We start from the raw sequence: 26764 nt of genomic DNA on the forward strand, positions 1-26764 counted from the left end.
GGAGGGGTGAATGGGGGGCCAAAGGGGATATATGTAATACTTTCAATAATTAAGATTTTAAAAAAGAAAAAAATGACATGTTTTAATTAAAAACTTGTTCAAATTAAATTTTTCTTCTTCAGAAAATAAAGTGGCAACATAATTTAGTGGAGACACCAACATAAATGTAACAGAATTAAGTATTTGACAAGTGTTTCCATCTACAAAGCTTTAAGGTGACACATTTGGGGAACATAACCATTTCTATTATGAAAGTAGTAAAGCAAGTTTGTGATAAACACAATCAGAAGAATTGAAAGCAGAAAGTAAAGGCTTTCGGATATCCCTTCTCTGTCTCATTCTCTACAGAAAACTACTGCTTTTGTTTGCTGCACAGTTATAGATTTGTTCTATGTATATTAACATTTGTAATTCAAGAAAACACATTGCCACTTCTTTCTAAGAAATCATTCATTCATCAAGTAAAAGTAATTGTGCACAATGCTGAGAATCCAAAATCAAATAATGTCTGGATTTTGTTTTCAAGGAATTTACAGTTTAGTGGGAAAGTGAAAGAAGTAAATCAGTTATCACAATAAAGAACTTAGTACTATGAAAATCATTACTTTGTCTAATGCTTATTAAATACTGTATTTTTAAAATTTCAGAAGTAAAGATTAATATATTCCAGTTGAATGAAAGGTGTTTCCAGGGTGCAAATCTAGATTTATTTATACGGAAGATTTATAGAAGGTTCCTCATACAAATAGTACCAGAGCTGGGCAGGTATTTTCAGATAAGTCAGGCAAAGTTTCTTTCTGTTACGGAGTGGATATCAATTAAAGTGTTCACTTTCTGGTGGTTTTAATATCTGAAAATATCTTTGACCTAAAATCTTTCATTTCAATTTTAGCCCATCAAAAATCCATTTGAACAAAGTGGACACTAATTTTCCTATTTCCAAATATTTTGGGACTCAGGGGGAAAGAAATGATTCATAACTATGTCTACTCAGGGCAAACAAGAGTCAGTGAAAAGGCCTCAAAGATCATCTGATTTCTGAGAACAAGACTAATGTTCTAATACGGCCTTTGTGTTGTCAAGCATTTCCTCTTCTTTTAAAAGAAGGACAGATGTGTGCTCATATTTACATGGTTCTTTTGATCCACCCCAGGGTCTTCTGTGTGGAACTCCTGCTTCTGAGAAAGGCTGAATGAGATCATTCTTCATTACTTAGGAAGCCTGCATGTCGTGTTGCCTTGAGCTTTTATACATCCTCATTCATTTTGTTCTCCTACCAACATCTACTTCCGAACCCAGCCAGTTTTTAGTAACTCACTTTTAAAAACTATTTTGTTTGTGATCTGCTACAGGCAAATTTTTATGGATGAGATACTATGACAGTGTTACTAGGGTGACCCTGATCTCACCAACATCTCTTCGTTTCTTAATAAAACTCAGAAATGAAAGCAACTTGCTGTGTTTTGGAAACATAGAATATGGACTTATAATTCATATAATCACCCCTAATTTATCGAAACGTTTAAATGTATGCCCTTAATTTTCGGGAGCATTTAGTCTCGCTTTCCCTTGACTGCAAATACCTAAAGGCTGTCATACAGTTTTGAAATCTACCCCATTTAGTGCCACAGGCACTACAGCACAGCTTATCATACACATGTTATAGAACTTTGTTCATGACATGACTGATGTACCTCTCCTGTAAAATGGTAAAAGAAAACTTAAATGGGATTTTTAAATTAAAATCACACTCAAACGTTATAGCTTTAGCAAAAGAAAATTTCAAATTATGTTTCATTATTTGGCTCTATTTGTCAAAGACAGATATTTGTCATATGACAGAGCAAACAGAGGTGTGAACATTTGCAATCAAAGTTAAAAGTTGTTCTGAAATCTCCCAGAAACATTTTACTTCATGTCAAGGGAAAGCAGTGGGACATGCCAGGACTGTGCTTAGTCTCAGGCCATTGCTCTCCAACAGGACAGTGAGGACAGCTGGGGGCTTGGGGCCTCATGCCATGCTGACCTAGTAAAAAGCTTATCAGAAGAAATACTAACAGTTCTGGCTACCACGTCTATTTTCTTCGTCATCTCCTCAATGAAAGATCCTTTTGCAGGGATTCTGAGAGCGGAAGGTCAGAGTTGTTTTCTTTCACCCCTTATCTATATGAGGGGGAAAGTCACTCTTAGAGGAAATTTAGGAAATGGTCCATAGCCTTTGCAATGCTCTGTTTGTGATTTGCCCCTCTGGATTACACATTCTGACGACTTTTATTCATTGAAGAAATGTATGACTTCTATGGTAGGTCACAAGCAAAATGGTTTTTAAAAACTGGCTGGGTTCGAACTAGATGTTAGTAGGAGAACAAAATGAATGATGATGTATAAAAGCTAAATACATCAGGACAAAAAGGCTTCCTAAGTAATGAATAATGATCTCGTTCAGCATTTCTCAGAAGCAGGAGTTTCACACAAATGCAACAGGTTACCTGAGGATAACATCAGTATCAACTTGAGGGAAGTATTAGTGTCCCTTCTCCACTGCCAGTATAATTTTTTTCTAGAATCCTTTGAATATGCTTGTTCTGATAATGTCAACATTTATCTAAGGAGTCAAAGACGGTGCTGTGCTGGCACTGGCTTGTACAAGCTCATAAGAACTGAATGTTAAATATTCCAGAATTTTGTAAACCAGTTGTTATATAAAGCCATTATTAAAATGAAATTCTATAGACTTACCATTAAACTGATTATATTAAAAGCAAAGGTAATAAATACTCAAAACTCATACCACTTTCTAATTATTTTACTACATTTTATTACTCCCCATGCATCTACTGCATCCATGTGGTGGAAAAGCCATATAATGATGTGTTACTATGCACGTCTTTTTATCTGTGGATTCAGGGATGTCACATTGGTAGTTTGAAACTTGCCACAGTGGAGCATTTACAACGTGGAAATTTACTGATGCTACAAATCAGCTGTCCCCTGTCCCAGTGAGCCAATTGTTAAACATTTACCACACAACACTGGTGGGGGAAGGTTCCAGGACTTAAAAAAAGAATAAGACCTTGCCTTCATAGAAATTCTGACCTTACTGAAAGATAACTAAATGTTTAACTATAAGACATCTTATAAATAATAAAATCGAGGTGAAAGGTGTTACAGGAAAATAAAGAGATGCAATTAATTATGCTTGAGGTGTTCTGAGACGGTCTCATAAAATAAAGAACCTTTGACCCGACCTTTAAAATTGAGTCAAGACTTATTTGGCACAGAGAAAGGAAATGCTCTTCCAAAAAAGAACAAAGGGTAAAGTGTGAAAAACCTTGGCATGTTCTGGAAAGAGCTAATAACTGAATATCTCTAGAGCACTGCTTTTCTGCTTAGAACCATTAATGGCAGAAAATGAATGGGTAATTCTACTGATCTGAAGTTGCAGCTTGAAAGGCTCATTGCTAAGAAGAATTTCTTTAATTTTTTTTTCTATTTCAGCTTAAAAATTCATCCTAACTTCCCATCTTCCTTCTCATGTACTCTCATGTAGGATATGATGGGGGATCAAGGAAGGAAAAACGTCTTGGAATGGCTTTAATCACTGAAATACACACTGTAGGGATATGTTTTCTACCATTCTCTAGACTCCAAATATACAGGGGTGAGCAAAACTAGGTTTACAGTTCTGAGGATGCAAAACACAGAGTTTATGGTTATATTATCATTTATTAATTACTGTATTATCTTCTATATGAACCACTACTTACATTTGCCCACCCTATGTTTATAATCAGATATCAGTAGATATGGTCTTTCTTATAATGAACAAGCAGTAAATATACATGAAGCTTAAGTTTTAGGGCCACATGTTTCCTTTTCAAGGCCTGGGAGTGGCTCTAGCAATATGTTCACCTGGTCATCAGTTTTTATAAAATTTACAAAACCAAGATATTTTAGTTGCAATTAGTTAAGACTGTTGTCTTTTTTTTTAGGTTTTATTTATTTACTAGAGGCCCGGTGCACGAAATTCGTGCACGGGGGGCGGGGGGCATTGTCCATCAGCCCAACCTGCACCCTCTCCAATCTGAGACCCCTCGAGGGGTGTCCAACTGCCCGTTTAGGCCCAATCCAGGTAGGATCGGGCCTAAATGGGCAGTCGGACATCCCTCTCACAATCCAGGACTGCTGGCTCCCAACTGCTCGCCTGCCTGCCTTCCTGATTGCCCCTAACCGCTTCTGCCTGCCAGCCTGATCACCCCCTAACCACTCCCCTGCCAGCCTGGTTGATGCCTAACTGCTCCCCTGCCAGCCTGTTTGCCCCTAACTGCCCTCCCCTGCAGGCCTGGTCACCCCTAAGTGCCCTCCCCTGCAGGTCGGGTCCCCCCCACTGCTCTCCCCTGCAGGCCTGGGTCCCCCCCAACTGCCCTTCCCTGCAGACCCAGTCTCCCCCAATTTCCCTCCTCTGCCGGCCTGGTCACCCCTAACTGCCCTCCCCTGCAGGCTTGATTGCCCCCATCTTGTGGTGGCCATCTTGTGTCCACATGGGGGCAGGATCTTTGACCACATGGGGGCAGCCATCTTGTGTGTTGGAGTGATGGTCAATTTGCATATTACTCTTTTATTAGATAGGATAGAAGCCTGGTGCTGGTTTGCCCTGAAGGGTGTCCCAGATCAGGGTGGGGGTTCCCTTGGGGTGTGGGGTGGCCTGGGTGAGGGGCCTATGGTGGTTTGCAGGCTGGCCATACCCCCCGGTGACCCAAGCAGAGGCCCTGGTATCTGGGATTTATTTATCTTCTATAATTGAAACTTTGTAGCCTTGAGCAGAGCCAAGCCTCCTGCTTGCTGCATGGCCACAGCCATTTTTGTTGGGATTTATATATCTTCTATAATTGAAACTTTGTAGCCTTAAGCAGAGGCCAAGGCAGGCCAGGGCTGCAGAAACTTGGCTTCCTCCATCGCCGGGGAAACCCAAGCCTCCTGCTCTCTCCGTGGCCGCAGCCATCTTGGTTGGGTTAATTTGCATACTCACTCCTGATTGGTTGGTTGGCGTGGCTTGTGGGTACAGCGGAGGTACAGTCAATTTGCATATTACTCTTTTATTATATAGGACTAGAGGCCCAGTGCATGAAATTCGTGAATTGGGGGGGGCGGGGGAGGGTCTGTCAACCTGGCCTGCACCCTCTCACAATCCGAGACCCCACAGGGGAAGTCCAACTGCTGGTTTAGGCCCGATCCCTACCGGCAGTGTGGGACCGGGCCTAATCCGGCAGTCAGACATCCCTCTCACAATCTGGGAACACTGGTTCCTAACCGCTTGCCTGCCTGCCTGCCTGCCTGCCTGATCATTCCTAACCCCTCTGCCTGCCTGCCTGATCACCCCTTACTGCCTCTGCCTGCCTACCTGATTGCCCCTAACCACTTGTCTGCCTGCCTGATCACCCCTAACTGCCTCTGCCTGCCTGCCCAATTGCCCCCAACCACTTCTACCTCAGCCCCCACCACAGCAGCTTCGTCCGGTAGGTCGTTTGGCTGTCCAGTCTAATTAGCATATTATGCTTTTATTATTATAGATTTATTGAGTTTATTGGGGTGACACTGGTTTTCAAAATCATATAGTACAGTTAAATAAAACATCATCTGCCCTTTGCATCATGCATCTATCACCTCAAGCAAACTCTTTTTCCATGTTCATCGAACTCCCTCCCCCTTTCCCACTTCCAAGATTGCTGAGGCTAATTGCGGTCTTTTGTGGTTCCATATAAATTTTTGGAATATTTGTTCTAGGTCTGTGAGGTATACCATTGGTATTTTAATAGGAACTACTTTGAATCTGTAGATTTTTTGCCAAATTCATTTATTAAACCTAGTATTTTTTTGGTGAAGACTTTAGGTTTTTCAATATACAATATCATGTCATCTGTAAATAATTACAGTTTTACTTCTTCCTTTCCAATTTGAATGCCTTTTATTTCTTCTTGTCTGATTGCTGTGGCCAGGAAGCCCAGTACTATTCTGAGTAAGAGTGGTAAAAGCAGATATCCCTGATCTTTACAGAAATGTTTGTAGTTTTGCCCATTGAATATGAAGTTGGCTGTGGGTTTGTCATATATGGCCTTTATTATGTTGAGGTATGACCCCTCTATTCTCACTTTGCTGAGAGTTTTTATCATAAATGGGTGCTGCATTTCATCAAATGCCTTTTCTCTGAAAAAGCACTGATTGATAGATCATGTGATTTTTATCCTTCATTTTGTTTATGTGATGTATCACGTTTATTGATTTGCAAATATTATACCAAACTTATTATAGTGTCTTTGTCTTGTTTTGGAATTAGGATAATGCTGGCCTCAGAAAAAGAGCTTGAAAGTCTTCCTTCATCTTGAATTTTTTGAAATAGTTTGAAAAAGATAGGTGTTAGTTCTTTGAATGTTTGGTAAAATTCATCTGTGAAGACTTTGGTAAAATTCATCTGTCCAGGACTTTTGTTTTCTGGGAGATTTTTGATCACTGCTTTAATTTCATTAGTTGTAATTCATCTATTCAGGTTTTCTGACTCTTCCTGATTCAGTTTTGGTAGATTGTATGTTTCTAAGAATTTATCCATTTTGCCCATGCTGTCCAATTTGTTGGCATATTCACTGAGTGGCCAGATTATTATGATCTCTGAATGCATAATAATCTGGCCACTCAGTGTGTGTGTGTGTATATATATTAGAGGCCCAGTGCATGAATTTGTGCATGGGTGGGGTCCAGCCAGCCTGGCCAGGGAGAGGGGACATGGGCAGTTAGCAGGCCTGCCTGCTGGTCGAACTCCTGGTCAAGGGGACAATTTGCATATTAGCCTTTTATTATATAGGATATACACTGAGTGGCCAGATTATTATGTGTTCAGAGATCATAATAATCTGGCCACTCAGTGTAGTTATTCATAGTATTTTCTTATAATTCTTTGTATTTCTATGGTGTAGTTACATCCCCTCTTTTATTTCTGATTTTGTGTATTCGGGTCCTTACTCTTTTTTCCTTGATGAATCTGGTTAAAGATGCGTGCATCTTCTCTCTTTTTTTCTTTTTTTGTTAATCCTTATCCAAGGATATTTTTTCCATTGATTTTTAGAGAGAACAGAAGGGAGGAGGAGAGACAGAAACTTCAATGTGAAAGAGACACATCCATTGGTTGCTTTCCATACATGCCCTGACCAGGGCCAGGAATCGAGCCTGCAACTGAGGTACATTCCCTTGACCAGAATCGAACCTGAGACCCTTCAGTCCACGGACTGACACTCTAACCACTGAGCAAAATTGGCTAGGGCTTATTTTTTCAAAGAACCAGTTCTTTGTTTCATTGATCTTTTGTCTCGATTTTAAGTCTCTATGTAATTTATTTCCACTCTAATCTTTATTATTTCCTCCCTTCTGCTTTGGGCTATGTTTGCTGTTCTTTTTCTAGTACTTTTAGGTGCAGGGTTAGATTGTTTGAGATTTTTCTTGCTTCTTAAAGTAGGCCTGTAATGCTATGAACTTCCCTCTCAGGACTGCTTTCCTTGTGTCCCATTGATTTTTGGGTTGCTGTGTGTTCATTTTCATTTGTTTCCAGGAAGTTTTTATTTCTTCCCTGATCTCACTGGTAACCCAATCATTGTTTAACATGTCATTTAGCCTCCCTGTGTTTGAATGTTTTTCAGTATTTTTATTGCAATTGATTTCTAGTTTCATACCATTGTGGTCAGAGAAGTTGTTCGATATGATTGCAATTTCCTTGAATTTATTAAGACTTCATTTTTTGTCCTAACATGGTCTATCTTTGAGAATGTTCCATGTGCACTTGAGAAGATGTATATTCTGCTGCTTTGGGGTGGGATGTTCTTAAATGTCAATTAAATCCATCTGATTTAGTGTTTTGTTTAAGGTTTCTGTTTCCTTGTTGGGAGATTTTTTTGTCTGGGAGATCTATCCATTGATGTCAATGGGGTGTTAAAATCCTCTACAATGACTTTATTGCTGTCGATTTCCCCCTTAATGTCCACCAAAATTTTCTTTATATATTTAGGTGCTCCTAACAAGGGTTATATCCGCTTGTTGGATCGATCCCTTTAGTATTATGTAGTGACCTTCTCTGTCTCTTGCTATGGCCTTTGTTTTGAAGTCTATATTGTCTGATATAAGTATCGTTACCACAGCTTTTTTTACTTCCATTTGCATAGAATATTGTTTTCTAACCCTTCACTTTCAGTCTGTTTGTATCTTTTGTTCTGAGTTGGTCTATTGTAGACAGCATATTTATAAGTCATGTTTTCTTATCCATTCAGTCACCCTATGTCTTTTGATTGGCGCTTTTAATCCATTTACATTTAAGATAAGTGTTATTGATAGGTACTTATTTATTGCCATTTTATTCTTTATACCTTTTTTCCTCTCTCTCTCTCCATTATTTTTTCTTCTTCTTAAATCAGGTCCTTTAACATTCCTTGCAATTCTTGTTTGGTGGTAATGAACTCCTTTAGCTTTTTTTTTTAAAGACGGTTGTCTTTTCAATCACAACTTCCCTCTGTTACACTGCTTTTTGTGTTAGGTGGTACTGCCATGACTCATAATTTGGGATGTGGCTATTGTGAAGTTCATATGGGGAGACACTTTGCTGGAGTGAATATATTCCTATGGCTGAGAGTCACTTCCATTTATAATAAAGTTATTGTTAGCCATCATGACAAAGATATGTAGGGTCAGAGGTTATACAGAAATAAGAAAATTTCTAATTGAGTCCAGCCACAGAAGAACTTGGAGGAAAAACAATGTTTAGAATGTACATAGTCAGAAGCTGGTCTGTGTAAACTGCTTCTAATTATGATTAGACCCCTACTTCTCTTCTGTCAGAAGTATGTCCAATATATAAAATTATAAATGCTCTATATACTTATTTTTTTACTAACACTTTTTAAAAGAGAAGTTTTAGGTTCACAGCACAATTGAGGGGCAAGTATAGAGATTTTACTTATACCTCCTGCCCTATATATGCACAGTCTTCTCCATTATCAATATCCCTCATCTGTTAAAATTGATAAAACTATATTGGCATGTCATAATCACCCAAAGTCCATAATTTATGTTATAGTTTACTTTAGGTGTTTTCTATGGGTTTGATGACATATGTCCATCATTATTGTATCATACAGAGTATTTTCACTCCTCTAGAAGTCACCTGTGCTCCACCTACTCATCCCTCCTCCCTCTTTAGAGTTTGCCTGTAATCTGGATCTGCCCTGTTTGTATATTCCCATTCAAATATCATGGGACATAGTATTAGGGGCCTAGAATAAAAATAGTATTTTAAGTTATTTACCAGGTAAACTACTTTTTTTAAAACCATAGATATTTAAATGAAATTGAACTTAAGGAAGATGAACCATGTTTATCTTAAGACTTTATGACTCTGAGACACTCTCTAAGTTCCATAGTTTGAAGCATATAGATCCAGGACCAATCATGCATGAGTGGCTCATAAAGGCTGGGAAAATACAGGTAGGGGCTGGCACATTAAGGACATTTCTTGCTGTGTACAGGAGTTTGGATTTTTTCCTCAGAGAGTCTTTGAAATATTCTTAGCAGATCTTGTTTTAGAATGGATTTTGGTGATGGAATAGAGACAGGATTAAGATGGGGGATAAATAATATGATAACTGACATTGAGGCTAGTGCAGTAGACTGGGTTCAAGATCACGAGGACTTGAATTAAGCCAACAAAATAGAAAAGGACAGGAGAGAACAGGTTTTAAGTGTCATCAAGAGGATCAACTACCCTGTGACTAAAAAGATATGAAAAGTGGGCGAGAGGGAGCTGCCAAAGATGATTTCAAATTTCCTAGTTTGAACACTTAGAGGAATAGCACCACTGATAACAAAGTTGGAGAATGCAGAAGATTTCTTACAACATAAATAGTGATGTCAAGCAAATTGAAATTCTTATCTTAAAAAAGTTTTTATATGCTTTTATAATATATTTTAAAATACTATTACATTTCTTTTTTATATGTGTGTCTTGGGTTGTCTTTTTTTCCTTAGGAGAAGTCAGTTTTTGAGTTATCAGTTATATCCTAGGTGATATTTTAGCAACAACTAGATCTTAAAGCAAACTGGTCAATCATATTTATTTATTTATTTATTTATTTATTTATTATCCATTGAGCAAAATTCTAAAGTTTAAAGTTAATTTTGAAAAAGTATACAAAATATGCATTTTTATTTAGTGTAAGATTGAATATAGTAGGTTATATTTAAAAGAAAATTGAAAAAATATACATCAACATTTCAGGACTATAAAAGAAAATCAAATTAAAAAACATGGAAGGGAGGGGAACTTTAGAGGTCACTTAATTAGCTTCCAATCAATGTTGACTTTCCCAGTTGACTGTTCCAGTTTCCCTTCTTATTTTTTTTTTAAATATATTTTATTGATATTTTACAGAGAGGAAGGGAGAGGGATAGAGAGTTAGAAACATCGACGAGAGAGAAACATCGATCAGCTGCCTCCTGCACACCTCCTACTGGAGATGTGCCCGCAACCAAGGTACATGCCCTTGACCGGAATCGAACCCGGGACCCTTCAGTCCGCAGGCCGACGCTCTATCCACTGAGCCAAACCGGTTTTGGCTTCCCTTCTTATTATGCCAATTTTTCAAAGGTTTGAAGAAAGCTATTTGTACCCCCTAAGACTTCTCTCCTACAGACAAACCCTGTTTCTATCCATGACCCACTACATGATATCATTTGACATCCGCCTAACTAATCATCATGGCCATTCTCCTCCTGACTTACTATTGTTTTTCAATATTTCTTTTTACCTTTAGAATTCAAAACAAAGTATTAAATCAATACTCTTTGAATAAATTTATTTAACAAAGCACAAAACAACTCAACCATATCTAGTCATACTTCACTATCTTGTCCTTAAGACAATCATGGGAAAATATATCATCGATTATAATGAGTATAGCATTTTCTTGATTACATTGCTACACCCCTTATAAGGAAAATGGGTCTAAGAGTATATGTTATCTTTTGGTTCAATCACCACTTTCTTTTTTCTAAGGGTTCCTAAGGAATAAATTTAATAAGATATGCCCTGACCGGCTCAGTGGATAGAGCATCGGCCTGCGGACTGAAGGGCCCCGGGTTCGATTCTGGTCAAGGGCATACCTTGGTTGTGGGCACATCCCCAGTAGGAGATGTGCGGGAGGCAGCTGATCGATGTTTCTCTCTCATCGATGTTTCTAACTCTCTATCCTTCTCCCTTCCTCTCTGTAAAATATCAATAAAATATAATAACAAAATTTTAATAAGATATTTTAGGATTTTTATTTTTATTTTTTTCAGAATCAGGAAAAATGAGAATCCAATTTATCAAACTGGGAACAACTTGCTTATTTTCTATTTGTTTTCTATTATCAAACTGTTCTGCATGCCACATTCCTCATTGACAGCTCATCACATTCTCTAATATTTGAATAGCATCATTCAAGCAGAAAGAGAAATGTCAAGTTTTTTTTTTTGAAATTGCTATGCTAGTATTTTGCCTGTAGTCTTTTTTCCATCCACATAAAAATTCTTTCTATTTGAGAGAAAAAATTAAAGCAAAATAAGACTTAATCATCTTTTCTTCTTCTAATATTAGGTGTGTTCCTGTAGTAGAACTTTTCTCGACCGTTGAGCATATTTTTAATCTGAACACAAACTTTAAATGGCTTCTTCTTTCCTCCAGTTGTTATTTTATCATTTTTAGCAGCTCTCACTTCATGTTAGGTTTCAGCTTCCCTTTTTCTTATATTAGCCATGCTTTTTTCTTTTTATGATAGGTTTCTACTCTCTTTCATTATGTTTGTCCCTGTTATATCTGAACCCACCAGAAAGAATGCATACAACAATATTGATTTTGATTACTATTTTGCCTCTTTAAAATTGTTTTTAACCATTCCATCTGAATTATTTTTCATTCCTCTGATATGTCACTCCTTTCAGAATCTTTGGTCATGAATATTATCTGATTTTTTAGCTGAGTGTGTCAAAATTGATCTTCCAAAATTTTAGTGTACACACATAATCTAATTATGTTCAGGATTTCCTGTCTTTCAAACCTCCATTTGATGAAGGTTGTTTTCTGCTGGATCTTATCATTTCTGTTTCTAGAATTGAACAGAATTATGCCAAATGGTTTGCCTCATTGCTTCTTCTACCTTCTGATAAATTGTCAGATATTCAAATAAAATATCATCATTTGCTCTTTTTTAAAGCAGAATAAAATTTCCAGTGTGTGTGAGAGAGCAGCTATGAGTCTGTGGATAAGTTAGACACACTGGTGTAATTATGGTCATGCTACCTAAAACTGTTCTGACTTTGTACTTTAATTTTCCATGAAGAGACAAGTTACCTCATGTGGGATTCCTTTAGCTCCGTGGTCGGCAAACTGCAGCTCGCGAGCCACATGTGGCTATTTGGCCCCTTGAGTGTGGCTCTTCCACAAAATACCATGGCCTGGGCGAGTCTATTTTGAAGAAGTGGCGTTAGAAGAAGTTTAAGTTTAAAAAATTTGGCTCTCAAAAGAAATTTCAATTGTTGTACTGTTGATATTTGTCTCTGTTGACTAATGAGTTTGCCGACCACTGCTTTAGCTAATAGGGCCATAATCTCTACCAACTAGAAAGCTGGGCAGCTCACAGGATTCCTTTGTGAGCTAGCCAGTTATTTCCTTCTGCCAGCAGGCCATCCCTCCAATCAGCACTAATTATTTTACCCATTGTTTCCAAGGCTGTAGTTCACCAAGTCCATAGGAGCAGTAGAGTAAAATGGTCTGTGTTAGGGCATAGTACACGGAGAAGTATGGTTTCTAGGAAATATATTACACAGGCACAGAGACAGGGAAAATCTTGGTAGCCATGTCTATTTCCCATGTATTCCATTGGTTTAAAGTGTCAGACAACCAGGATATGTACTTTCACAAAAATGACACTTCTATCCTATAGACCTGCACTGGATGTGTGCTATTAATCACTGTTAATGGGGCTATTTTTTATGTACATATATCTTAAATCAAGTTTTATAACTGAGAAGAAAAATCTAACAAAGAACAAAGTGAGCAGAGCCAAAAATCATAACTTCATGTATTGAACAACACAAGGCTCCATGGAGATCTCATTGTAGAATAATTAAATAAATTTAAAAATATATGGAATACATAAGAAGAAAAGTGAAACCCCCAAAACTGCCCCCAAAATGATGATTTTGAAAATTATTACGGGAGCCAGAAAAAAAACACAAAAAACTTCCCTTCTTTTGACAATAAAAGACACCTTAATTCCAGGCTTCCTTAAGATAGATTTGAGGATTAGTTCTCCCATCTTCTCAAGTGGGGCCTTCTTGATCAATAAGATCTTGCCCAGCCAGTGTGGCTCAGTGGTTGAGCATCAACCCATGAACCAGGAGGTCATGGTTGGATTCCCGGTCAGGGCACATCCCCCTGGTTTCGAGCGTTATCCCCAGGCTTTCAGACTCAGACGGGAACTATACTATTGGTTCTCCTGGGTCTCCAGCTTCCTAACTTTTCCTGAAGATCTTGAGAATTGATGACTCGCATGAACCAACTCCTTATAATTAATTTATATCTATTATCTATCTATCTATCTATCTATCTATCTATCTATCTATCTATCTATCTATCTATCTATCTATCTCCTATTGGTTCTGTTTCTTGGGAGAACCATGACTTACTGCACTTACCTATTAAAACTAATAAACCTAACCACCAGTGCTGGCATTGGTGTTGGGAGACTGGTATTCTCAAGAAATATCATTAAGACTATAAATTTTCAACCTTTCTGGAGGAGTTTGGCAAGGTCAATATTTTAAAACAATCAAATATTTAATTCAGTAATTTCATTTCAAGGAATCTGTGATGGGGAAATGTGACATAACACACTAAATGTAGGCTTTTTAAATATTGAAAAGGGGACAGGGAGAGTCTATATGTCTAATGCTGGGGAATGGTAAACACGTATGATAAAGTCTATGGTGAGACAGATATTATGACTCCATTAAAATTATTGAGGTATACTTAATGGCTTGGAAATTCTAATGCTATAACCTTAAATGAAATAGAGGAGATAAAACTGTGTGATCCCAATTTTGTATTCTAAAAATAAAAATGTCTGAATCTAGACATAACCAGAAACACATCGATGATTAGAAGTACTATGCTTTCCATAACTTGTAAAACACTGATTAATTTTACCATATGAAAGCAAAGAACATTAAGAAAAAAGAAATAGCACACAGATCCTCTGCTCCTGAGAAGCTAGCTACAATGTAGAAAACAGAACCACAAAATCAACTGTCAGAAAATCCTTTTGTGCCAGGAATGGTTTTAAGTTGTACTAAGTATCCTGTTTGACAAACTGTTTATATTTGTGGGCATTTCCTTTTTCATTAGAGAACTCATCTTCAACAGAACTTCCTCTATAAATAACTGATTTGTTTCCTGAGCTAATACACACTTGACCGTTTGTGGTTGTATGAGCTTTCTCAGTTTTCCAAATGAGAGTTTTTGAGAGATTGCAAAATACCTTGTAAAATAGAGCATCTGAAAAAAAGCCGACCAACTTTTTCATTTTATTTCTAAACTGTTTAAAGAAAATAAATGAGATAGAATGCAATTTCACAACCATCTCAATCATTACAACTCTATCGCCTGCAGTTTTATGATGACCTCTTTCTTAATGCTTTATTCGGCTTGATATTTCAAATGCCTAAGTTCTTAGCCCTTTGCATGAAAAAGTGATCATTAGCCTTTCTGATTCTGCCTCTAGCTAATGAATTAGGTTGAACACAGACTGAGTTTCTTATGGCAACACATGTTTTCACCATTTTGACCCTAAGTACTTCAAAGACTCTCAACATATTAGCTATACTATTATCATACCTAGAAAATTTAATTAGCATACAAAATACTTAAAATAATTCTCTGAAAAAATCTGCTATCACACAAAGCTCATCTCATACATAAAATATAATTTTTCTTTAAAAATGAATAGGAGAGAGATGTGTTAATAGAGAAAAAAAATTCAAGGGAGACAAAAGCTAATAGCCTTAATGTGGCCCACCTCACCTCCCCACCTTAAAATAAAAAAAAAAAGGAAACAAGAAAAAAAGCACTTTTTAAATTATTGGAAACCATGAAAAAACAATCAGAAAAATTAATGCAGAAAAATGAACAAATAATTTACAAAAGAAATAAAAATGCTAAATAAATCTATGCAAAGATATTCAAATTCAAAGTGCTGCATAAGGATACATGAGACCATATACCTAGAAAAATGTCTGGCACATAAATGAGGCTATTAAATTATAACTAAGAATTAAATAAATAAAAATTTAAATAACTACATATGTATGTATCCTTCTATTTATATATCCATCTATATCTATATACATCACATTGTCAAACACTGAAAAAAATCTTATGATGTCCAGAGTTGTCAAAAATGTTGGGTAACAGGCTCTGTGATAATTTGTCATTTGAGTGTAAACAGGTGTGTCCATTTTGGAAAACACTTTGGTAATATCTGTTAAAGTAAAAATTATTTATGTGTCCTTTGAATGAGCCATTCCATGGCTCAAAATTCATCCTTTGAAAAATATTAATACACATGTACAAAGTTACCTCTATGGAAATATTTATTATAACAACGTTAAAAGGAAAAACTGAAAATAGTCCAGAAGTCCACCAATAGAATGTTAAATAAATATAATAGAACATCCTATCTAATAAAAGAGCAATATGCAAATTAACCATCACTCCACTACACCCACAAGCCACGCCCATCAGCCAATCAGGAGTAGATATGCAAATTAACCCAACCAAGATGGCTGCGGCCATGGAGCGAGCAGGAGGCTTGGGTTTCCCTGGCAATGGAGGAAGCCAAGCTTTCCACACACCCTGGCTGGCCCTGGACTCCGCTTAAGGCTACAAAGTTTCAATTATAGAAGATAAATAAATCCCAACAAAAATGGCTGCGGCCACGCAGCAAGCAGGAGGCTTGGCTCCATTCAAGGCTACAACGTTTCAATTATAGAAGATAAATAAATCCCAGATACCAGGGCCTCTGCTTGGGTCGCCGGGGGGCATGGCCGGCCTGCAAACCACCAGAGGCCCCTCGCCCAGGCCACACCATGCCCCAAGGGAACCCCCACCCTGATCCGGGACACCTTTCAGGGCAAACCAGCCGGCCCCCACCTGTGCACCAGGCCTCTATCCTATCTAACCCTATCTAATAAAAGAGTAATATGCAAATTGACCATCACTCTAATACACAAGATGGCTGCCCCCATGTGGTCAAAGATAGCTGCCCCCATGTGGACACAAGATGGCCACGACAAGATGGCCAGCAGGGGAGGGCAGTTGGGAGGGACCAGGCCTGCAAGGGAGGGCAGTTGAGGGTGATCAAGCCTGCTGGGGAGGGCAGTTAGGGGTGACCAGGCTGGCAGAGTAGGGAAGTTGGGGGCGACCGGGCCTGCAGGGAAGGGCAGTTGGGGGGGGGACCCAGACCTGCAGGGGAGAGCTGTTGAGGGAGACCAGGCCTGCAGTGGAGGGCAGTTAGGGGCAAACAGGCTGGCAGGGGAGCAGTTAGGCATCAATCAGGCTGGCAGGGGAGTGGTTAGGGGGTGATCAGGCTGGCAGGTAAAAGTGGTTAAGGGCAATCAGGAAGGCAGGCAGGCGAGCAGTTGGGAGCCAGCAGTCCTGGATTGTGAGAGAGATGTCTGACTGCCCATTTAGGCCCGATCCAGGTAGGACCCTCGAGGGGTCCCAGATTGGAGAGGGTGCAGGCTGGGTTTGGGGACCGTCCCCCCCCCCCCCCGCCCCGTGCATGAATTCTGTGCACCAGGCCTCTAGTATTATTGTAATATTGTTATTATCATAAATATTATGACTTGGAAAAAGCTATTGTTGATACTAATGAAGCCATCCTATCTAATAAAAGAGTAATATGCAAATTGACTGTCACTCCAAGATACAAAGATGGCCACCCCCCTGTGGTCAAAGATGGCTGCCCCATGTGGACACAAGATGGCTGCCACAAGATGGCTGTCAGGGGAGGGTAGTTGTGGACAGTTGGGGATGACAGGCCGGCAGAGGAGGGCAGTTGGGGGGGACCCAGGCCTACAGAGGAGAGCAGTTAGGGGGAGGTAGGCTTGCAGAGAAGGGCAGTTGGGGGAGACCAGGTCTGTAGGGGAGGGCAGTTGTGGGTGATCAGGCCAGCAGGGAGGGCAGTTAGGGGTGACCGGGCCAGCAGAGGAGGGCAGTTGGGGTGGGGACAGGCCATCAGGGGGAAGGCAGTTGTTGGGGACCAGACCTGCAGGGGAGGGCAGTTGGGGGGGGGGGGGACCAGGACTGCAGGGGAGGGCAGTTGTGGGAGATTAGGCCAGCAGGGAGGGCAGTTGGGGGCAACCAGGCCTGCAGGGGAGGATAGTTAGGGGTGACCAGACTGACAGGGGCGGGCAGTTAGGGGTGACCAGGCCGGCAGGGGAGGGCAGTTAGGGGCAATTGGGCCGGCCAGGGAGCAGTTAGGTCTCGATCAGGCTGGCAGTGGAGTGGTTAGGGTGTGATCAGGCTGGCAGGCAGAAGTAGTTACGGGCAATCAGGCAGAGGCAGGTGAGTGGTTGGGAGCCAGCAGTCCTGGATTGTGAGAGGGATGTCCGACCGCCTGTTTAGGCCCGATCCCACCGGTATTGGGCCTAAACAGGTGGTCAGACATCCCTCAAGGGGTCCCAGATTGGAGAGGGTGCAGGCTGGGCTGAGGGACAACCCCCCCACCATGCACGAATTTCATGCACCAGGCCTCTAGTTATAAATAAAACCCTTTATATGACACTGCTCTCTGAGAATACTTTTAGAATAAATTTAGTTGTCTCTGGAGATGGAAGTATATAGTTATTTATATTTCAACATAAATGAAGCTGAAGTTCTGCTATTTTTCAGAACTCATGGTCTTAACTAAAAATGACTCCCTGGAACTAAATGAATACCTAAGCTTTCATGTCAGATTGTTTTCACACTTAATTTATTTTAATCTACTAATTTTAAACATAAAAACATCTGATATGGACTCAATGTTTAAATGTCACCAAAATCCCCCCCCTCCAAAAAAAAAATAATGTTGAACTCCTAACCCGCAATGTGAAGTATTTGGAGGTGGGGCCTTTGGGAGGTTATATTGGGTCATGAGGCCCCAGGCCTTGTGATGGGATTAATTGCCTCACAAAAGTAGGAAGGAAGCAGGCTCCCTCTTTGCATGCACCAAGGAAGGCCATGGCGGACATAACCAGCCAGAGGGCCCTCACCGGGAGCCTGACCATGCTGGCACTCTGACCTGAATTTCCGGAAGTGAGAAGTAAAAGTTTATCATTGACGTTACCCAGGCATTCTGTTATATCATCCAGAATTAAGTAAGACAGCATCCAGTGTAGAAGATTGCAAGCTTTACAGCGTTCCCCCCTCCCTTATGACAAAAACAAAACTAAGCAAAACAAATTCTAACTTATGTTGATAAAAGCTTTTGAGTTTCAGAAATATTAAAGAGTATGTTGCTTGTAATCCTCATGTCAAAGATGCAAAAGAAAAAAGATAGAAATCATTAAATTGATAGTTTCAGAATAACTGTAGGTGGTAAAATGGTAAGCTGCCCTTCAAGAATTTATAGGGTTAATAATGTTTAGCCAGGCTTGTCTGATAGGTTACATGTAATTACTACTTCAGACGAGACTAACATTCACAGGCCCATATATGAGCTTGTCACAACTCACCCTTCCTCCTACCAGGCACTGCACATACATTTTCTCTACATGCATCATCTCACTCAATCCACATCACAATCCACATCACAAATTTTATTACACCTATCCCACAGATGGAGAACTTCAGGCTCTCAGAAATTAACTTGCTCAGTGTCACAGAGCTAGAACAATCATAAATATATATATATGTAATCAACATTGTATCCAAATATATAAGGCAAATAATAAGAGACCTGAGGGGATAAATAGACAACAATACAATAATAGTCATGGACTTCAATAATCCCATTTTCAACGATAGTGAGATCATCCAGGCAGAAGATTAATAAGGAAATGTTGGACTTTAGACCAAGTGGACCTAACAGACATATAGAGAACATGCCATCCAACAGCTGCAGAACACACATTATTTTCAAGTGCACGCAGAACGTTCTCCAGGATAGATCATACATTAGGTCATAAACCAAGTCTTAACAAATTTAAGAAGACTGAAGTCATACCAAGTATCTTTTCCAACCACAGTGTTATGAAATGAGAAGTCAATAACAGGAAGAAAACTAGAAAATTCACAAGTATATTAAAATTGAACAACCTGAACAACCAATAGGTCAAACAACAAATCAAAAGGAGAATAAAAAATATATTTGAACAAAAAAATACAACATACCAATACTTACGGGATATAGCAAAAGCAGTTGTAAGTTTATAGTGATAAATGTGGATAGTAACAAAAAAGAAGATATAACAACCTAACTTTATGCCTCAAGGAACTAAAACAAACAAACAACAAAAAAACTAAGCCCCAAATTAGCAGAAAGAAGAAAATAATAAAGATCACAGATTGGTAGGAATGTAAATTGGCACAGCCACTATGGAAAACAGTATGGAGGTTCCTAAAAAAATTAAAAATGGAACTAACTGCCTTCTGACCTAGCAATTCCATTTTTGGATATATATCCAAAGAAATCCAAAATACTAATTTGAAAGAATACATGCACCCATATGTGCATGTCAGCATATTATAATAGCCAAGATATGGAATCCCATATATAGATGAGTGGATAAGAAAATAGTGGTACATATATGCAATGGAATTACTCAGCCATAAAAAAGGAATGAAATCTTACCATTTGCGGCAACATGGGTGGACCTAGAGGGTATTATACTAAGTGAAATAAGTTAATCAGAGAAAGACTAATACCATATGATTTTACTTATATCTGAAATCTAAAGAACAATATAAGTGAACAAACAAAACAGAAACAGACTTATAGATACAAACAGACTTATAGACATAGACTGATGGTTGTCAGAGGGGAAGGAGGACGGGGGACTGGATGAAAAAGGTGAAGGAATGGAGAAGTACAGATTGGTAATCACAAAATAGTCATGGAGATGTAAAGCACAGCACATGGAATATAGTCAATAATATTGTGATAACTATGTGTGGTGCTGGAAATATCAGGGGGTATGCTTTGTAAAGCATATGATTGCCTAACCACTATGCTGCACACCTGAAACTAATACAAAATAATACTGAACGTAAACGGTAATTGAAAAATTAAAAAAGTCCCTTTAGAAACATCAAGAGAGAGCTTCTTCTAGTTAACACCACTTTCACCAGGTCCTATTCATCAAGGCTGGGAGGGGACACCCGGAATGTTAAAACTGCCACCAGGTAAGTCCTGTCTCCCCCAGGAGCTCATGAAGAGAATGGGCTGCTGGCTACTAGGGCTTGTCGCATGCTTATGTTGTGTTTGACAAAGAATGATGCAGAACTTTCTGAAATTAATCCCAGCATCCCAAGATTTACACTGAAGCTAGGGATAGTAAAATGTCATAACATAATCTCAAAAAGACATGATCGTTCCTTTCTAGACAATTAGGCTTTTAGAATTTTATGTGGGAAAAATGCATTACAATATTATAATCAGTATGAAGGAATCTCATTGAATCTCAATAATAAAGAGACAAAATTGCTATATATGGTATCTTAATAGGTGTGTATTATGTAGCGAGTCTCATTTGGTTGAATGTGATGTGGGACAGGTGTCTGTGATTGCTTATGTGTAAAATAAATTTGCATACATTGATCACAAGTATTTGTTCAGTATATAATAGACAATTATAACTGATCACAGGCAATACTAACATTAAAATGATTTCTACTTATATGGTGCTTTTTACTTTCAACGATTTTTCATGTCTATTAAGTAATTTTTATCTCCACGATAGCCTGTGAAATAATTAGGTAATATTGTCTTCATAGGATTGTGAATAAGTTATTCTTTCTTATTTAGAAATGTTACTCTTTTCTCTAATTATAGTTACACCAAGGGAGCTGATTAAGCTTTATTATTACAAAGGTTTTTGGATTTTTTTCTTTCTACATGTAGAGTCAATAAAGGAGCTTGTAAGACACTAGGTTCAGGGTTAAGGCATGTATATACATGTGTGCATGGAGATTTGTTAGACTTCAAAACTACAAATTCACTTTACCTATATAAAACCCTAATATGCAAATCGACTGAACTGCAAAATGACCAGTGGGGCAACCGGTCGCTATGATGTGCACTGACCACCAGGGGGCAGATGCTCAATGCAGGAGCTGCCCCCAGCCCACAGGCCCGACCGGTGGCGGAGTCGGGGGGACAACAGGGGGGACGGCGGCAGGGGGCGGGGCTGGCGAGCGGGCGGCGCCAGGCCAGCCAAGGCGGGTGAGAGCAGGAGCCCCACCCATCGCCCCGCAGGTCGCCCCACACCCATGTACTTTTGCAGACACTCTCCATTCACTCTGATACAATCTTTTGTTTTTTTAAGGATTTTTTTCTGGATGATGGAGCCTGCCTTCCTCCTTCCTCTCCGCCACAACTTGCCCCCTAATTAGACTCCTTCATGTGCCACACTCCAAAATTTTTCACTGCTTGTATTCCTTATCAAAATCTTTATAGTTCTTTGATTTCACTAGGTATTTTTTGTTGGTCTTATTTGAATAAACTAAATTATGCTAAGGTACTGGAACTGTTTGATATATCACCTCACCTGAGAAAATTAAACCTATAAAATGAATTGGAGAGGCAATAATTTAAAAAAAAATATATATATATATATCTATATATATATATATATATATATATATATATATATATATATATATATATTATTGATTTCCAAGAGGAAGGGAAAGGGAGAGAGAGAGAGATAGAAACATCAATGATGAGAGAGAATCATTGATCGTCAGCCTTCTGCACACCCTCCACTGGGAATTGAGCCTGCAACCTGGGCATGTGCCCTTGACTGGAATGGAACCTGGGACCCTTCAGTCCGCAGGCTGACCCTCTATGCACTGAGCCAAACCAGCTAGGGCGCAATAGTTTCTTTTTTAAAGGGATAATCAGAGAAAGTAGAGCTTCAGACAGTGTGACAGGAAAGCTAGGTCTTCCTGGTTTTCCTTCAATCAATCTACTAATAAAGCTGCCGGGTGCATGAAGACTAAGAAGGCAACGTGTTTTTCCTGGACATACTTACAGGTCGCCGTGGATGAGTCCGTAGATCTGTGGCATGCTCTGATGATAGATTCCTCTCAAAATTACGATGAGCAGAATCACCACAAAAGCTGGAAGTCCCCAGCTCAGAAGCAAAAACAGCAGATAGCGCCTCTCTGTGTGTTCATCGTTCATCACCAGTACGTACCAGAAATTCACAGACTAAGAGAGGAAAGAGAACATAAAATGAGCAGGCTCTGGTCTAATGGCACCGAACACAAATTCACCTGACTTAGGTATAAAGAGCAAAAGGCTAGGATCTACTTAAAATTATAGTTTTGAGTTGATTCCTTTTAAGTTAGTTCATATACTTATTCTTTCATATACCCAAGAAATTCAGGATATCTCAAAAGTCAGTTTCTATTTACCAAGGACCTATGATGTGGTGGGGCCAGGCACTGCTCCACAGAAAGGGGGCACAATTGTGAAGATCACCCCAGTCTCAGCCTCCCCCCACCACCCTGAAGCAGGAGACCTAGACGAGTAAACAGAAAATGATGGCACAGAGATCAAGTTCTGTAATGGGGTAGGTTTTGTGGCCGTTTTTCCTTCTCAGTTTATATCTCTCTCCTTTTCAATCACTCACTTGAGAAGCATTTATTGCTTGTTTACTAAATTTCAGGGACCAGTCTGGGCACTAAGGCAGTGAAAGAGTTGGGGGTAGGTATTTACTTTCCTGAATCTAAGTTTCCAAACAAGTGGAAAAATAATTAAGGGAAACATGTATTGTATTGTCTATGTGCCCTGGCTGGGATTCTCACTGGTTAGAGCCTCGGCCTGTGCACCGAAGGGTCGCAGGTTTGATCCGCAGTCAAGGGCACATACCTCTGTTGACGTTTTGCTTCTGCCCCCTGTCGGGATGTGTGTAGGAGGCAACCAGTTGATGCGTCTCTCTCACATGGATGTTTCTCTCTCTCTGCACCCCCCCACCCCCCGTCTCTCCTTTCTACTTTCTCTGAAGAGCAATGGAAAAATATTCTCAGGTGAGGATTAACAAAAAAATAAAATAAAATAAAAAATGTATATGTATCATATTTTATATCTGTTATTTCTTAGCTAAGATAAACATATAAAGGGGACAATTTTATAGAGGGGGGAGTGAGGGAATACATTAGATAGATAGATCGAATAAGGAAACGGAGGACTGGAAATATTATTGGCCCCAAACCCCACACTTAGCTTATATCTAAGCCAAATCTAGAACTTATATATTCCGCCTTCTAGTGTTCTCTTTCCCTGAGGAGGACTTATGTTCAATTTAGTAAAAAAAAAAAAACAAGACCAATAAATGTCATGCCATACATACTTCATACAATTAATACTTATTCAATGAAAAATTTCCCTTATCAATTTCATATGGTCAAAAGGGTGTGAGTACAGATGAAATACACACACACACACACACACACACACACAATTAGCGGGATAACCCTGGACAAGTAACAACAACCCCAGAGCCTCTGTTTCCTCATGTGTACAATGAGGTTGTTAGAAAGATTAAATGAGATATGACAGATGAAGTGCTGACCACTTAGTCACGATGGGAAAAATATTACCAACTCCTTTAAAACCTCCAATTAGGATGTCAGATAGTATGAAAGACAAAAGGTAAATAGTTTAAGACCAAAAGTAAGCAGTGATACATGGAAACTCTTTCTATGTGAAAAAACACACAAACATGCCTAATGTTAGTGGGAAAACTTTCAGATGCTCTTTGCTGAGGCTTCCAAGTAAGATTCTATTTGAACCAAATTAGCCTTGAGGAATTAGTATTGATTGTGCTAAACCAAGAAAGGATTGACATGTTTGGTTACTTAAGAGATTTTTGTCTCTGAATTTTATGTCCTGTCAGCACTCCTTATCTTTATGTACATCTGCTTATATCTGTAATTATGAAGCATGTTACGTGTTGTTGCTTATGTAACTGTTCTAACTTCTTTTTAAAAATTATTAGATCCAAGAGGGTTCCCTCCCTACTTCCCCACCCCTGCTTTTTCTATAATTAGTATAGGCACATGGGCACAAATAAGTGAAATTGTATCAAATGTCTCATGCTAAGGTGATCCATGCTGCCTGTTTTCATGAAAAATAAGGATGATTGGCCCATGTCCAAAATAAAAGTACTAATTATTTAAATAGATGTCTGTGTGTATCCAGACAGCATGGTAATTCAGTGGTGCAGTTGGTGAAAGGACCAGGGAGGAGAGAACAGATTGATAAATGTCTCCTAAGTTGATTCATCATGATAAAGATCAGGACACGTCCAAAATGTCTGCTTTTACAGCGATGGACATGAGTTTCATCAGCTCCATCCCTGAACCTTTCAGCAGTTGTCTGACCTTTACCACAGGCTCAGATAAGACTGGGACAAGTGTAATTGTTAGATTGATACATGTAATATTTGGCTCCAAAGAGCTCTAGGCACGATGTTGCTGAATTCTTGAGTACTCAGTTAAGCAAGACAAGCTCAAAAAGTCATAAGCTTTTGTCAATAAAAAATAATCGCTTTCCTTCTCAAATGAATCCAAATCACTGAGGTATGCTCTAAGTACAGTATTTCCCATTATATATTTTTTGCTATAAAATGTAAATACTATCCAATGATACATTTAATTATTCTAGAAAATATATGGCCCAAATATAAGATTGGTTTTGACTAAGGTTTACTTCAATTTTGACATATTTTAATAGAGTAGGTAGGTACATTTTGGGATATGCCTAGGTCATGTGCTCTCCTTCTCTGTATCCTGTCTCTACTCCTACTCATCTCCCCGTGCCATCCCTTCTACGTAACACATTTGGGGTGGGCTCATGACCCTGCCCTCTGTCGACAGCTGCTTTGATCCAAGGGAGAAGGCTAACCCAGGCTGGACCAATTACCTATCATTGAATTCCTTAAATTTTGGTCATAGTCTAAGTTGGTCAACTGAGAAATGAGGACATATGAACGTTAGTGGTGGGGTAGCCAAAACACAGTGGAGACAGAGGAGTGTTTTTAGAGAATACGAATGGATAAAACCTTCCATGCATGCTCACAGTCCCTTGTGAGGTCAAACTGTATTTACAGCTCTTGGGTTCAATGAGTTATCCTACATGCTATTATTCTTTTAATGATTGGAATGCTTGCTTGGATTAACCCAACTAAGTTTTCTTCATTGTCCCCCACACCTCCATCCAAACCCTGCCTCAAAAAAACAAACAAACAAACAAAAAAACCCACACAACAACAACAAAAAACAAACTTAACCAAGATTGGATTAAAAGCTCCAAATACTGCCATTATATAAACAAAAACAAGAGAGTAGAGCATTTGAGTATATTGCTTTCCTTATAATCATGGCTCTTCCTTTGAAAACTAAGGTAAGAGTAGGAAGACAAAAAAAGTATGAAGACACCATATGTTTGCATAATAATTTTATGTTGACAGGTATATAGCATCTGTGATCAGTGTGCCTCAGTGTCTCCTGTGTGTTTATCCAATATTAAAACTAACAAAATTTTCAACACAAGTGAAAGGGTGTCAGTCTCAGCAAACATGTTTCTCTCATATTGAGCATGGCTTACCATTCACTGGCTATCTTACATTTTTCCTGCTAAAGACTACATGTAAACTGAAAATTGTAATATCTAGGCCTGTATTTACATTTCTATCTCTAAGTTTTGAAAATTTTGTTAGAACCCTCTTACGGACTATCTCAAGACAAAAGAACCATGTTGTCAAAATGTTATTATTCCCAATATAACCAATTATATTAATCCAACTTGACTACAATTCATATACATAGATACGAAGTTTATGAGCATTGATGTGATGTAGCCTCTGAAGGTAGTCCAAAAAGATTAAAAAGTATTTTCAGCATTAGAAACTATCAAATTAGCCATCTTGAAAGGGTTAACTGAATAAAATTTTCCATAGTGTGTTTAAAAATCCATGTTGTTACCATAGAGATCTTTAATGTCAACTCTAACCATTGGTATATTTAAATGACCACCTTCATATTTTTGCCGTTATTGATTAAGTTATATATCATTTAATCAAGACAACTTTTCCCTTAAGTTTTATTATAATTTTTTAACACAGGAGTAAACTGAGAATGGGGGAAGTATACTAGGTGTACCAGTTAATAACGTGGATTTTTTTCAATAGATGGAGTTACACATATGTTGATATATATGCGATTTGATATGTATGCTATTTTGTTGTATTGACAGCAAGCTTCAAAACTTCATATGTCAAATTTGCTGAAGGTTTTAACATCATAGATATTTTTTACGCTTAAAAATGTCGAATTTCGTGCCAAAAAAAGAGCATTTAGGGGAAGTTTTAATTCTTTACTTTATTTTGAAGAAAAGTGCTGCTGAAAGTTATCATATACTTTGAG

At 38.7% G+C, this 26764-nt stretch overlaps 1 protein-coding gene across 1 annotated transcript in view; it reads right to left on the reverse strand.

The window, feature by feature from the left end:
* Positions 1-26764, reverse strand: part of ADGRV1 (adhesion G protein-coupled receptor V1) — a gene marked incomplete at its 5' end in the record, with an annotated part of 472861 nt that overhangs the window by 139041 nt on the left and 307056 nt on the right. Inside the window, one exon of the mRNA XM_080679158.1 lies at positions 22366-22544. Within this exon, the coding sequence (XP_080535284.1) occupies positions 22366-22544 (179 nt within the window). The remainder of the gene's footprint in view (positions 1-22365; positions 22545-26764) is intronic.

This window comes from Plecotus auritus (assembly GCF_963455305.1).
Source record: "Plecotus auritus genome assembly, chromosome: 7".
NCBI lineage: Eukaryota > Metazoa > Chordata > Mammalia > Chiroptera > Vespertilionidae > Plecotus > Plecotus auritus.